Source organism: Lactuca virosa, chromosome 1 (genome assembly GCF_052849685.1).
Source record: "Lactuca virosa cultivar CGN04683 chromosome 1, Lactuca_virosa_CGN04683_v6, whole genome shotgun sequence".
Classification (NCBI taxonomy): Eukaryota; Viridiplantae; Streptophyta; class Magnoliopsida; order Asterales; family Asteraceae; genus Lactuca; species Lactuca virosa.
The window spans coordinates 256,425,216-256,441,300 of NC_136426.1; the positions used below are offsets into that span (position 1 = coordinate 256,425,216).

The window sequence follows — 16,085 nt, forward strand, 5'->3', positions numbered from 1 at the left end:
TGAGGATCTAACAAACAATGGAATGTGTGACTTCCGCCTCATTTCATGTTCCTTGTTTGGTTGTGGGCTTAGGGCAGATCCATGCAATCGATTGTCTGTTTAATATGGATTGTATATAACTTGTATTCATTAGTACTCATAGAAGGAATTATAAGAGTCATTTTTACTTATTATGCATCATATCAGAAAATATAGGATTTTCTGGAGGAACAGGCGAACTTTTCTAAAGAACATTGAGTATAACTTTTCTAACAAAAATACTTATGAACTCACCAGCTTAAATGCTGATCTATACTTTCAAAATAACTTGTATTCTCAAGAAACTAGTAGACATGTATACGCACCGAGGTTCAGAAGATGGAGCATAGTAGCTTCATGTCCTTGTTTTGTCAATTACTTTTAAAGTCAATCTTTTGTGAATCGAATACATTGTAAACACTTTAATACTAATGTAATGGTTGTGGTTGCTTGTTTTACTATTCTACATTTGTTGTGATACTGAGCATGACGTCCTCCGCCCCCGAACGTTTCCGCCGTTCCGGTTTGGGGTTGTGACATTTTTGGACTTGGACTCTTTTGGTATGGGCTTTGGTTGGGCTGAGTTGTTTCTTTTGGGCTGATAATTATTTTGAGAAGGCCTACAATAGGTTTGGGCCTAATTTGGAAAATTGGGCCATGGGTTGGTCCTTGGTTGGTTGTTGGTATTTGGGCTTTTTGGATTATTAGGTTTGGGCCTAAGTCTTGGTCCAAACTAGTTAAAGGGTAAATTGGTCATTTACCCTAGTAATGGATTTATGGTTATGGATTGGAATCTAATTGTTGAATGGGTGTTGTTTTGACTTTGTTAGTTCGGGGATCTGTCATCCATTAGCCAGGGATATTCTGTTTGAGTCGGCAGTGTGAGGTGAGTCTTTTCACTATATCCATGGGTCGAAGGCACCAATTCCGGCCCATTACGTGTTTTGTGGCATGTTAGTTGTCTCTGTGATACTTGCATGGAATACCCCGGGGGACCCGTGGCAATTGGATATCAGACCATGGGGGAGCCCATGGCATTCCAAATAAAGACCATGGGGGGAACCCATGGCACTTGGATATCAGACCATGTGGGGGAGCCCATGGCATTCCAGGTCAAGACCATGGGGGGAGCCCATGGCAACTATATGTATCGTGCATGATATTCTGTGATTGTATGTTATATGGTATTTTGGGGAACTCACTAAGCTTTGTGCTTACGGTTTTTAGTTTATGTTTCAGGTACTCCAGTTTTCAAATGAGAGCTCGGGACGATTGTAGGGCACACACCACATGTTTCCGCATTCTGTGAATTACTCTGATTTGATGATGTTTTTGCTAACTCTTGGTTACCTTGGTTTTATGAGAACGAAATGTATTAACGATTTATTAATCTAAAAACAAAAATTTTTATGTCATGATTTTCGGGACGTTACAGCCCAAGACGACATCTGCATGCCTCCTCCTCCGTCCACTGCCGACTTCATCCACAGCCGACTTCATCCACAGGTATAAGAAATTTGTTCTTCCCTGAAATCAGATGTTGTTTTTTTTCAACATCTAATATGATTGAATAATAATCACGTAAGTTTGGGCATGTGGAATCCTTCTAATTTTGTTTTTTGCTAATTTGAATTGCTTGATTTGGGTATGTGAAATCTTTCAAATAATCAGGTTCATATAGAGTTGGTTTCATATTACACACCATGTGTTTGATAAAAGTCTTCAAAGAAATAAAAAGTTTTATTGGATCAAGAAGAGGGGCTAATGAGCATCTTTAACACATCCACGTGTTTGGAAAACCCCAAGCAGTGTATATAGAGGTGTATAAAGAACGGAATACCACTTTTGAAATTATTAGTAGATTGTCTATTTTAACTCAAGTTCTTTGTGAAAACAAGATAAGAGTCTCCTTTTGAATCAAGTTGTGGTGTTGATGTCATGTTAAGTGTCAATGGCAATGATAACAAATGAATTCAAAACACATAGATTGATTATCAAGATTGCTCGATGCTCAAACAAGAAACTAGACTTTGTTAATGACAATCAAATAAATGACCATATTGTGCTAGATGTTGTAGTTGCATCTCAGAGAAGAAATAAGATCAAGACGATGGATTTTTAAAGTTCTATCATTGTAAAAATATTGATAGCATATGATTTGGTCTGTTGTAGTTATTTATTGTTATCTATTATAAATATTGATTATATATGATTCGTATATTGTAGCATTTATTTATCTATTATGATGAAAAATATAATTATTAGATGTTGTAAAACTCAAATAAAATGTTGTAAATTTGGTTTTTTAAAATTCAGTTTATTTCAGCAGTTTGCAGACGTTAAAAAACAAAAGACTTTTTATTGCAGAGTGCAGACGTTTGGTCCACCTCTTTTGTTGCAGAGACTTGCAGATGTGGTCTGCAGACTGCAAACATTTTGGATTCGGAAAAACAAACAACACCTAAGTAGCATGCAAGCTAATCTTCTCACATAATAAAGAGAGAGCTTTACATCTTCTTGATCAATTCAAATTGATCCATAAAATGGGATTTTAAAAAAAAGGAAGATGACTTTTTCGATAACCAACCCAAAGTAGTTGAATTTTTTATGTGGCAGTAAACCACATATCTAGAATTCTATATCGACCAACAAAAATGTCAAATTTATGATATTGACAATTATTTCACAAAAGGAAAAACATATAACAAAATAACAGACCAAAAATATCTTGGTTTTTTTTGTATTTTGTCCCATAATATATATAACCACAACTTGATAGGATCTATTTTGGTATAGGTTAGGCCGAAATCCCATTTTTCAAGCTGATAATTATGTTACATTAATGGGGTATAATCTTTAAGGCTGAAATGTATCTAGAACACCAAAAGTAGAAGCTATAACAGGATTTTGCAGCCCTTTGAGAGTTGAGAGTTGAGACCCATTGGGCAACTAGTGGCCTAAAGCCCAATTTTGAAGGTTCTTACATAAATTCCCAAGGTTGCTGACCTGTTTTCGGAACTTCCAAAGCTCTCCAACGGCACACACAAAGACAGCGATATAATTCAGCTTAGTTATTATCGAAGCCTTATTACCATATATAACCAACCAAGGCGTGAGTAGGAACTCGAAAGATTGATTGTTCAAGGTTTTTGCAGATCAGATAGGTCAGTGACACTCGACCCTTGTTTCTATTCGTGAATTGTCCTTCCGATTTGGTGCATTGCATTTGATCGTGGTTTTGCTTTCATAACTATGCGATTTTAATTGTTACCTTGATCTAAGTTCAGGTTTATCGTTGTGGGTTTAAGGGTTTAACTAAACGTTGCTGATTTGTATCGGTTTTTGTTCATGATATCAAGTTGTTTTCTTCGAATTCAAAGCTAAAATGATTTTGTTCAAGTTCGGACTAAATGCACCACTCTGAAATGAAATTTATGATCTTTTGGTGAATCAAAGCAGCTCACTGTCGTTTTCAAACAGAAAACTAAAATGAGTTTTTTCAAGTTTATGTAACGAATATCTTGCAAAAATGATGTTTTCGAGACTTGAATCCATGGTCTTTTGGCCATAGTTGCCCAAAAGCTTATTCCTTTTTGTGATCTTGAGAAACTATAGAAGATTTCAAAGATATCAAGTTTGATCATATTAGATCCAAGAAATATCAACTTACCTTCATTTCTTCCTATTCCAACATTATAGTTTGAAAATTTTATACAAAATTCTTTCTTGGACCAAATGAACCATCTGAATAAAAGTAAATGACCATGTTACCCTTCTTTAACACCTCCAGATGCTCATATAACAATTCATTTACTTTCATGACTGCAGTTTTTGATATTCAACATATAGTGAAATGGCAACTGCTACTTCAAACATGCATGTTGCTATAGCAAAACCCTTCACTTTTGCTTCATGTGAAGTTTCAAAGCCAAGTGTTGCAGTTTTCAGCAGTGGAATTAAAGAGGCGCCATGGATGAAGCTTAAGAGCTCTTGTCACATCTCTTCAACACATGTAATATCTCAGAATATTACACCCAACACCCTGAAATTTAATCGAATTGTCACAAAAGCAATGTCCGAGTCAAATGACACAAAACCCCTCCCTGGATTACCTGTCGACCTCAGAGGTTAAATTTCCAATCTTTTTGTCTTTTATTTGTTTATTATAGCATCCTACTTTCATTTCTTTCTATTAAATCATTATACTTCCAATTTTATATATTTTGTAATAATCCATTGCTATTCCTCACAATTTATTCCTTGTTTTACTTTTCAAGTGATCAAATCTTCATGATTTGTAGCTGAAATTGCTATAGTTATAAATATAGAAAATCTTATTCAATGAAACATGATTGATTTTATGAAATTATTTGCAGGAAAAAGGGCATTCATTGCTGGAATAGCTGATGATAATGGATATGGATGGGCAATAGCAAAATCTCTAGCTGCTGCTGGAGCTGAAATCCTTGTTGGCACGTGGGTCCCGGTAAGAATTTATAAAAATTGGTTAAATGCAAGAAATAACAATGTACTTTCATTGATTTTGTTTATTGTAATTGAAAGCATCCTACTTTCATTTCTTCCTGTTATAGTTTTACAACACAAGTTATAGCATCCTACTTTCATTGATCTAAATACAAAGCAAATTTCATTTCTATGATTTTGTAATCTTTTTCAAATAAGAAAAAAAAATGTTTTAAATTGTTGTTGATGAATGTTCATTTGTTGTAGGCACTCAATATATTTGAGACAAGTCTTCGAAGGGGAAAGTTTGATGAATCACGTGTGTAAGTGTCTACTTTCTACTAATTATTTTAAGTAAATATAACTATAAGTTTTTTTTTTTTTTTTCTTAGACTTAATACAGAAAGAATGACTTTAACAGAGAGAAAATTAGGGAAATGAGGCTTTCCCCTTTAAGCCTAAATCTACAAATTTGCCCTCATTTATTTTTCCTTCCATTACACCATTGGTCTTTTCAATTTTTCTGTTATTAATAATAAGGTTGAAAAATATCCAATTATAGCTAGCATTGTACTTTAAAAAATCTACCCCATTTTAGCAGTGAAAATTGCTTTGTATGAATTGCTAAAATTAGTAAGATTTTCAAAGTACAACTGTTGTAATAGGAAGAAATGAAAGTAAGATGCTTTAATAAACAAATCAACAAAAGTTTATTGCTATTTCTTTGCATTTATAACAAAAAAATGTCTAAAACAAGACTCTGATTTCATAACTAACTAGTAAGTGTTTTTTTTTTTTTTTTTAAGGTTGCCAGATGGATCTTTGATGGAAATTACTAAAGTTTATCCCTTAGATGCAGTTTATGATTGCCCTGAAGATGTTCCTGAAGATGTATGTTTAATTTTCAAGATAATATTATAAGCATCATATCATATATTTATATATTTATCTATTTATATTTTATAATAATGCTAAATTGTGCAGGTAAAAGCAAATAAACGTTATGCTGGATCCTCAAAATGGACTGTTAAGGTATGAATTCTCCTATTATCTATGATGAGGATGAGGAGGGTATTTACGTCTTTTTGTTAAAACTTGTTGAATAATTGGATTTGGTATTTATGTTATTCAGGAAGTTGCTGAATCTGTAAAAGAGGACTTTGGCACCATTGATATTCTTGTGCATTCACTAGCTAATGGACCCGAGGTATTTTCTAATATAATCTTATTGTTTTTTTTTTTTTTTTTTTTTTTTTTTTGTAAAGTTCAAAATTAGTTAATGTACAAAGTAGAGTTAAAATTAAACATTCTATTTACATGTAATATAATGAGTAATACATAGATAATTCTTTTTATTAAACGTGTGAGAAAATGATGGAAAAAAAATAAATGAGGGCAAATTTGTAGAAAGTTTGGATTTGCCCTGACTTTCTCCATTTAGTTGTTCTTTCTTGTTTGAGGGTATTTTGGTAATTAAACAATTAACAAACAGGTTAGCAAACCACTATTGGAAACATCAAGGTATGGGTATCTTGCAGCTATCTCAGCATCCAGCTACTCTTATGTATCTTTGCTCCAGCATTTTATCCCAATAATGAACCCAGGTATTTATTTTTTATTTTTTTTATTCTCCAAACTACAAATATAAATAAAAAAGTTAATATTTCTTACATTTATGTAAACAGGGGGTGCTTCAATTTCTTTAACCTACATTGCATCTGAAAGAATCATACCAGGGTAACTAACATCTTTGTTTCTTTTTTACTTAATACAAAAAGAACTAGGCAATTATTTACAAATTCGCCCTTATTTTGTTTTTCCTTAAATATTTTAACATCATTTATCCGTTCAGAGAACATTTTATAATTGTATTTTTTTTTATCATGCAGATATGGTGGAGGTATGAGTTCAGCCAAGGCTGCTTTAGAGAGTGACACAAAGGTTAATAATTTATTTTATTTTATTTTTAATTTTTATAATAATGATGGTGTTTTTTTTTTATAAAATTCCATTAACTGTGATTGGTCATCACTTTATTTTCAGGTACTTGCTTTTGAAGCTGGAAGAAAACATAGAGTCAGAGTGAACACTATATCTGCAGGTAATTACAGATTACACTTTTGCCCTTTTAATGTGATATATTGTTGTTAATTAATTAATTAATTAATTAATTAATTAAATATGTTTTAACAGGACCATTAAGAAGTCGTGCTGCTAAAGCTATCGGATTCATTGATATGATGATTGATTATTCATCCGAGAATGCACCTTTAATGAAAGAGCTATCTGCAGGTCAGTTCAGTTGTGTTAAATGACCATTTTACCCTTGCATGAAATATATATATATATATATATATATATATATATATATATATATATATATATATATATATATATAAGTATGTTGCTATTATGGGTCCTATTTTTAGTCCATGCTTACTAAGCACAAGCACAGTACAACTTGTTCTTCCCTAATCTTGCTAGGAAAATGACCATTTTACCCTCGTATGGTTTTAAAAATTAACTGTAGTAAATGACGATTTTACCCTCGTGTACTAATAGTGATAAAAAAATGGAATTAAGCACAAGCACATGCATAGTACAACTTGTTCTTCCCTAATCTTGCTAGTAAAATGACCATTTTACCCTCGTAGGGTTTTAAAAATTAACTGTAGTAAATGACGATTTTACCCTCGTGTACTAATAGTGTGATAAAAAAATGGAATTAAGCACAAGCACATGCATGGTACAACTTGTTCTTCCCTAATCTTGCTAGGAAAATGACCATTTTACCCTCGTATGGTTTTGAAAAATTAAGTGTAGTAAATGACGATTTTACCCTCGCGTACTAATAGTGTGATAAAAAAAAATGGAATTAAGCACAAGCGCATAGTGTTCTTCCCTAATTTTGCTAGTAAAATGACCATTTTACCCTCGTATGCTTTTAAAAAAAATTAAATATAAGTAAATGACGATTTTACCCTCACGTACTAATAAATGGAATTAAACAGAGGAGGTGGGAAACGCGGCTGCTTTTCTGGCGTCCCCATTGGCTTCGGCCATCACAGGGACAGTTTTGTATGTGGACAACGGTCTCAATGCAATGGGAGTTGGAGTTGATAGCCCGGTGTTTAAGGATTTGAACATTCCAAGAGACAGCAACAAAAGTTAGAAAATAGCGAGTCAACTCATTGAGAGCACATTTATGTTTTCGCTTTTTTTATTTACGTAAAACTTGTGTAATGGATTTTCGGATAGTTGAGTTGAGTTGAGTTAGGGATTCTCATTCGGAGATATTGGTATTAAAACTTAGCTACTCTTTCTTGACTTAATTCGGTAAAACTATATATGAAGAGTATCCGTTTAAATAAAACATAGCATTTAGGTAATGCATTAAGATATGTATTTTGAGCTTTCATATGATAAAAGTAATTGCTCATCCGTCTTATTCTCTTATTAAGAGATGACAACTTGAAATCCATTGAGGAACAGGTTGCTTTAATAGTTGTCTCATGCAAAGTGATAAAACACGATAAATCATGCGTAAATAGTAACAAGTGTTTATACAATTTGCGTTTAATAATTTTGGTGTCATAGATCCGGATGCTATAAAATCCTCAAATAGAGTCCAATGGATCAATAATATTAAACTCTAAGATATGTGAATGAAGTTTTAAATGAGTTATTTTGCAATCCATAGAGGATTAACAGTAGCCTTGTTGTCCGTTTGTCTTTCGTCTCGATGCAATTTATGCATTTGGATTAAAATTAAAGTAGTCTGTCATCTTCTATAAATGTTGATCTAGAATAATATATCTCTAGTTGTGAAAATCAAACACCTAGAATTCTCAAGCAAATGTTAGGCGATTATATGAATGAATTTTCAAGCCAATTGTATGAGAGGTAAATCAAGTACTTAGAAGTCCTTTAATATTGCGGAACTAATTAGCAAATACCTCCCTAAAGAAAGGAAACTACAATTACAAAATGTATCATTGACAAGCCTTGAAGTCGGATCTCTTTGTTGTATCCCAAACACCAAACATGTCACCCAATTGGAATTGGATTTCATCATATATTTTACTAAACTAAACTCATCTTTTGGTAAAATAACCTTTTTTGTTACTCTATTTTGCTGAAAACCCCCTCTTTTGCATCATTTTTTTCCTGTAAAAACCCAAAAAAAAAATCTCATACTTTCAAAAAATACAATAAAGTAAAGTCTCTCGCGTAGCCACCTGTAAATTTCTACGTTTGCTTCATTTTAATAAGGAATCACAATTACAAAAAATCCAAATGTGAATTTTGGATTTCCAAAACAACATTTTTTTCACAAAACATAAAACTTATGTCCTGCATGACATATATATTAAAATATTTTCAACAATTGAAATCGAAATGTCCATAAATATAATCAATTATCTTTAAGCAATTGTTTCTACATTAGTATCCAATATCAATTATCTTTCAAATATGGTTTCACTCTCGCATCAACTCAACAACTATATATTTTTAACAAATTCTTAATTATTGAATAATAAAATAACATGAATATAATTATTTATAATTTAAATAAAAAATAGTTATTGATATCTATTATTCAAATAATAATAAATTTTTAATTAAACTAACAAACATTTCAAAAAATTAACATCGAAAAAGCACTTTATCTTAATCTTAGTTATAATATATAAACAATTGATTTTAAAATATAAATTAAACGATATCTAATTCATCAATACATTTATATAGTAAAAAATTAATATATTAAGTAAATTAAATAAAAAATAAAAACAATTAATATTATTACAAGTCTTCCAAGTTACGAAAGATGTAATCATAAGACCCTCCGCATCGTCTCTTTCAAACATAGTTTGCAATGTCACTAAGCAAGTATTTAATGCCATTTAAGACTTCATCTTTTTATATCCGAAAGACTTGCAAGTGCTTTTATATTATTTTAATCTAATAATCATATTTAAATATTAAAAATCAATCTGTTTTGCCATTGTTTTCTCTTTCTAAAAATTAATGAATATGTTGAGCCGGCCCACCATTTGCAAGGTCTTAATATTGCATCGGTATAGGTGCTCTAAGTGACATGCAAACGGGCAAATGGGTATTATGTGGCATTGCAAATAGGTTGGCAATAGGTGTTGGAGGCTCTTATCAATAATAGAATATCACTAACATTAAATCCTTTAAAACCTAGTGTCCATAATGAGCTCAATCCATATTAAAATTGAAAGTCACACACTGCAGCAGCTATAAAGACTGGAAACTTTAACCACGTCTGCAAATATACCACGGCAAAATCAATAGTGCTACACCCATCATTTCAAAGGTTGAAGATGATGAGAAACTAAAGAAGAAAAATGAGGTAAAAATACTAAATTGTCCGATGTTTCAACACTTGTTATGTTCACTTGTGCAAAACTAACCCTAAATCACTAGTCTAGTAGTCTTAAAGGTTAAAGACAGAGATTTGGTTAGTATAAAAAATAAACAATTTTGAACTTCAATTCCAAAAATTACCAACCATGTATCAATATATTTTTGGTACGGTTGATTGCATACACACATATGCTATCGTGTATCAATTTTTTTTATCAATTTATACAACAAATAATGTTAGACACAAATCTCATAATCATGCTTCAGAATATTGTTAAAATAATAGGATTCTGTCTGCGTTTGTGATGCATTGGACTGAGAGTAAAATTAATATCAAGAAAACAAATTTTACAACTTTTTGTCCACCCAAATAAAAAATTAAAAAACACAATCTCGCTTTCGATTTTCAATATATAAAAAGACATAAATACCCTTCTCATCATCATTATTGAAAATAACACTCTAACGATTTTGAAATCTAAAGTGGATAAACAAGCATCAATTTCCATATTGCATGCATAAAATAGCCAACAAAGGGTAACCCCCAAAAAAACTAGAAAATTTTGTTTTAGTATCCAACAAATTTGCTTGTAATCAGCAAAAGGATGATGTTATTCATACAAGAATCCAAGAACATGTTTTTATTTGAAAACCAACACATAAAACAAGACATAAAAATGGGGATTAAGAGTTTGATTAGTAGTTGGAATTGTAGAAATTTTTGAGAAATGGAGACAATCCTTCATCCTTTGTGTCCACATCTTGAACAAGCCCTTTATTACCAACCACATATTGGCCAATAATATGATGTCGTTGCTTTGCATGTTCTGTTATGTTGCTTAACTCTTCCATTCCCTTGAATAGCAGCATATCGATCACCTACAAAATGACCATTTTACCCTTACATTCCCAATCAAAACAAATGTCACAATATTCATCAATTTTAACGTGAGAGGAGTATTATGTTCAATTATCAATAGATCAAATGACTTTTACTTGAATAATCCATAAGTTGATAATTTTTGCCATTTAGACTTTTTTATTCAGAATAAATATGATAATCATTTTACATTAAACAATTATTCTAGACAGATGCGAAGATCACTATGAAATACCTCAACATAAGTTTTTGAAAGAAATGTTTCTCCAAAATGAGTTTCTCAAAATTTAAAATTTTAGTTTTTTCTCTTTTCATTCAACATGAATTTCTCAAATTTTCATTCTTTCTCTTTTCAAAAGAATTTCTCAAACAAACCAAGGAAGATGAGGTTTTTGGAAGGATCACTTAAATTAAGTTAATAAGAATTATAGACGAGTAAGTATATAAAAAAAATAGATAGATTAGGTAATATGTAATGATAAGATCATAAGAATAAAGGGTTAAATCATTAAAGAAGCCAAAAAGAGAGGGAAAGTACTTATTTTAGGTGTCAAGTTAGGTTTTTTTTTTGTTCTAATGATTTTTATGTTTTTGAAGGAGATGCTTGCTCTTTGGAGGATTGGAGTATAGTTTTGTTTGTTAATGAAAGAAAATTTTGGTTGTTTAATGGAGGGAAAAAAAACTAAATATGAAGCTTATATGTAGAGATATTAATAGGAGAAGGAATGGAATGGTTGATTCCAATAAAATAGTCATTAAGTTGACTGAACTCCCTAAATGATTCATATAAGTATTAAAGCCTTCCAACTTAGGCTTCATACTCCCAACAAATCCAGGATGATAAAGATGTTGCAACAAAACCTTATTGAGCTAATTTTCATTTAAATGATTTTTACTAACAGGAATTTGTAAGTGAATGACTTGAAAAGGACCAAGAAATGAGAAGAGTAGAGGATAAATCTTTAAGAAGATGTATACAACACAGCATTCTAGATGGCATAACCATTAAAACCCTTTAGGCATTTGACAAAATTGATAAAGCTTCAAGACTCTTAAGAAGTAAATAAACAACTTGATGTGTATTTATAAACGAGTTTCTTCAACTTATAGCACAGTATAACTAATAAAGCTTTAACTTATCAACTTAAAGCTAGAACATTTTACATACACGATTAGTATAGCTCAAAACGACAATGACAGAAATTGACTGAAGTCCAATGGGAGGAACATTACTCTAAATCCCCAAAACACCAAAACCCATAGAGAATTTTAAAATCCAAACATACCCATCAAATAAATAGCTAGAACAACAAATTTACCTAGTCTCTTACCTAGATTGGAGATGTACAACAACAAAAATGAAATTAAAGGCGATATGGGGTTAGGAGATACCTTAGGGTTAGTGATATGGGCGTTCTTGCGGATTTGGGCGGCGATGGTGGAGCGAAGCTCAGAAGGGTTTACAACATCGTATAGGTTATAAATATCCATGATCGAAGGAATAGATCTGCAAGCTGCACGGAAGAAATCAAAGGTTCGATGCCTAGCTTCTTGCAAATTCGCTGAGTTTGGTGGAACCTTCACTCTCATCGCGAACGCCATTTTGTCTTCGTTCTTGTTTACTTTCGATTCGTCGCCCCAAACGAAAACAAAGCAGTGAGGAGGCGGATCAATGTGGTGTGTGGCAAGGCTGATCTTCCAATTGGTCTTTGTTTGTTATATTTACCTTAACAGCCCTTAACGTTTCTTTGTTGTGCAAAAACACCCCTTCTTAATGAACTTAATGCAAAGTTGCAAACACCCCTTTTTTCTTTTTCTTTTTTTTCTTTTTCTTTTTTCAATTATGACTTTTCTTTTGCTTGCTGCAAAATTCCATAAAAGCCACTGTCATTTCATATTTCTTTGTTTAACTTTTTTTTTTTTTTTTTTTTGGAAACGGCAAATGATTAAACGGAAACCTACTCGCATATTTCAACGAGCACCCCGGGTTTAAGCTCTTTGTTTAACTACCGAGAAAATATTTTTTTCCTAATTTAATAATTCAGACTTTTGATTTTTTTTTTTAAAAAACCTCCACAAAACCATGAATATTGGAGAAACCGACTAAATTTTGGAATTGTTAACCGTCTAATAGTTTTTTTTATCATTTAGCCATAAAAACTATAAATAGTGTGGGGCCATTTTAATTTTAATAAATAATAAATAGTAAACAATAAATAAATTAATTAAAAATTAAATTATTAAAGAAAAATAGTCTTTTTATATCATGTGAAAACCAACGACACAACAAAACATAATAATACCATATGAACCGTCAAATTAAAAAAAAATTAGGTATGCAGATTGTCTCAAACCATAAAAAGCTATTGGTATTTATTATTATTATTATTATTATTATTATTATTATTATTATTATCTTTCAATTCCTTACAGTGGTTTAAAAAAACACTCAAATCATTAAAACCTTAAAAAAATCATTATTAAACAAAAAAAATATATATAGTGATCTTATATGATTTGATGATTTTTATATTATATTTGACGTATTAGTTTTATGTTTGAATTTTTAAACATTTCATTTCTTTATATAACTATTTGTAATTTCATAATAAAATAATAAATTGATGATGTTTATACAATAATAATGTTATTCAGTTCGATCTATAGTCAATAATATTTGTAAAAGTCAGATTAGACCAAACCTCATAAAGCCCTTTGGACCTCGTTGTTTTCTAAATATATGATCGAGTGTTTAACAACAACAAATGTAAAAAGTTAATAGACTGCGCATGCTTTCTTTAATCCGTCGCTAAGATTTCTTTTTTCTTAAGAACACAGAAATTATCAATTATAATCAGATCATAATAATTTATTCAAAAATAGCCAAAACAAATCAAGTTTTACAAAAATAGCCAACGATTTCACATGTCGATTTGTCGATTTGGCCGGCTATGAAATCACCCCATAACTTACGATTTCACAAAATGGGTTATAAATTTGGCCCACGTCCAGCTCAGCAGCGTGTAGATATAAAAGGCAAGATTTTTTTATAATGAAAAACAATATTTAGTTGAATCGGTATGGTGACTGGTTCCAGTTGAATCGGTTTAACCGGTTCGACCGATGAGTTAACTGATTTCTATAGTTTTCATTTTTTTTTTTTCCTATTTTCCTACACATGCATACATATATAAATCATAAATTTGTCGTTTACAAGTTCAAACATTAAAAATACATATAAAAATAAGTTGTGGATCAATCAAAATACATTAAAATAACACATAACCATAAGTTTTAGTACTTTACATCAATCCATATACGTGAAAAAGAAACTAAAGTATAACACCGAATGTGACAACCCGGAACTTCTATCTTGTGCATCTAGTCAATTCAATCAATGCCAAACTCGTTTCTGTGGCCTTTAGCATTGTTTAAGGGTTCGTTTAAGTGTTCTAAGCTTAAGTACAACCAACGTTGAGATTAGGAATGAGTTGTCAAGTCACAAAGTAGCAAAATCGGGCCATACACTCTATTAGGAGGAGTGTACGGCCGTACACATAGGTGTGCGGCCGCACACCCCACCCCATGGCAGTACACTCAAGGTGGTGGATCACCCACCCCTATATATATGAGTAGACCTCTTTCCTTCACTCCTTTCTTCTCTTGGCTGCACACTACTCTATATCTCTCAAGTTTCATCAACCGTGAACCCTTCCAAGGCCTCGAAAACATGAGTTTTCCATCATCTAGCTTATTATACTTGAAGGACCTCTTGATCTAAGTCTTGAATCATCATGTTCTTCACCCTTTGAAGGAGTACGGCCGCACACCTTCATAAGGTTGGTCGTACACTCCTTAAAGGCTCTCCAAAGAGGGAGTTTGACCCCTATCTTCTAGTTGGGCATGGCCCTAGCCTTGTTTCACCTTAAAGTCGTCAAATTGGACATAAACATGGAGGGTGTACGGCCGCACACCCCTTTGTACGGCCGCACACACTCCCCAGGGCCGCAAACCCCCCTTTGATGATCATTTTGGGCATCAAACTTGCATTTCAACCAAGCATGGGGCCTAGAACACTTCCTTGATGCTTCTTAGGGCCTTGAAACACCTCAACATACACACTCTTTCATGAGTGTACGGCCGCACACTCATGGGCCGCACACCCATGGCCGTACACACCTTTAAGGTGGTCGTACACCTCCTTCACTCAATCCCATGTGGTTTTAACACTTAGTCCAAGTGTTTCCAAGTCCCTAGAGTGGTTCCTTATCATGTCTAGTAGTGAAATGCCGTAATTTGGCTCCTATATGTATTATTACGTGTTGAATAGGATCCAATCGTGTTCAAGGTTTCACTTGACACTCAGCATCCCGTATCGATCCTCCAATCAAGCCACTCACTCGAGGTGAGTTCATACCCCCACATTTTCTGAGTTTTAATGTTTTCAGGGGGGGGGGGGAATACAAGCAAAAGCACAAGCAATCTTGTGCCCAAATATATTATTTTGTTTTAAAATAATTATATTTTCAATATACCTCGAATATGGGAAATCAGTTTTACCAAACGGGTTAAGATACCAATTCGCAAAAGCAGTTTTCAAAACTAAGGAAATGAACTTATGAAACATGAAGCAAAATATATTATTTTATAAAGGATTCTTGTTAATAACAAAAAGGTTTTCCTGTAATATTATTGGTAAAGTCGTTAATCTAGTTGGAGACACGTCCTTGGGCGCTTACAAACTTAACTAAGTGTGAGGACTACCCCTTATGAACCAGAATCTCCTGGAGGGAGAGCGTGATTTTTGTGTATAGATCTATACGGGACTGACTATCCCGCACCTTGCTGCTAGCTACAGTAGGACCGGCAGGTCTACGGGTGACAAAGTCATAAAGGATACTCGTGCCCGATTCGCGCCATATCAAGTTAATGTATGGTCATAAAGCTTGCAATGTAGATAACAACGATGTATTTACGTAATAATAAATCGAACAAACTAACTTTGGAGTTAATAACTAAGTGATCACAGAAAGGTATTATTAATACTTTCAGGATTCAGATCACCACGTTTTCAATTAGTTTTATTTATGTAATAAGACTAATATACCTCACTGGGAGTAACCAGGGTTTTCAAAAGGAACAATGCTTAAACGATATAAGTATGGTAGATACTTGTACCCTTCAATTTAGAACGGATAGCTCAATAACCTGCTTTTAGGAAAATATAGGATTTTCCCAGGATAACACCGGTATTTTATAAATAGATGGTTATTAAATCAACTAACGAGTATTCATATTTTTTCCATAACTCCTTGGTTTATGCGTGACT

General features: G+C 32.4%; 2 protein-coding genes across 2 annotated transcripts; one reads left to right on the top strand and one right to left on the bottom strand.

The window, feature by feature from the left end:
• Positions 1 to 2,936: 2,936 nt before the first annotated feature.
• On the top strand, positions 2,937 to 7,855 carry LOC145166258 (enoyl-[acyl-carrier-protein] reductase [NADH], chloroplastic-like). Its single transcript, XM_079085201.1, has 13 exons — positions 2,937 to 3,182; positions 3,847 to 4,145; positions 4,395 to 4,504; positions 4,750 to 4,805; positions 5,289 to 5,373; positions 5,467 to 5,514; positions 5,615 to 5,689; positions 5,975 to 6,086; positions 6,168 to 6,219; positions 6,372 to 6,423; positions 6,526 to 6,583; positions 6,676 to 6,774; positions 7,494 to 7,855. Exons 2-13 carry the CDS (start codon positions 3,872 to 3,874, stop codon positions 7,652 to 7,654), a joined length of 1,182 nt encoding a protein of 393 aa, XP_078941327.1. The 5' UTR covers positions 2,937 to 3,182; positions 3,847 to 3,871; the 3' UTR covers positions 7,655 to 7,855.
• A 2,505-nt stretch (positions 7,856 to 10,360) lies between these two features.
• LOC145166268 (LYR family of Fe/S cluster biogenesis protein) lies at positions 10,361 to 12,453 on the bottom strand. The gene is made up of 2 exons (XM_079085213.1): positions 12,149 to 12,453; positions 10,361 to 10,755 (listed from the first exon to the last, which is right to left on the bottom strand). Exons 1-2 carry the CDS (start codon positions 12,356 to 12,358, stop codon positions 10,573 to 10,575), a joined length of 393 nt encoding a protein of 130 aa, XP_078941339.1. The 5' UTR covers positions 12,359 to 12,453; the 3' UTR covers positions 10,361 to 10,572.
• Positions 12,454 to 16,085: the final 3,632 nt, after the last annotated feature.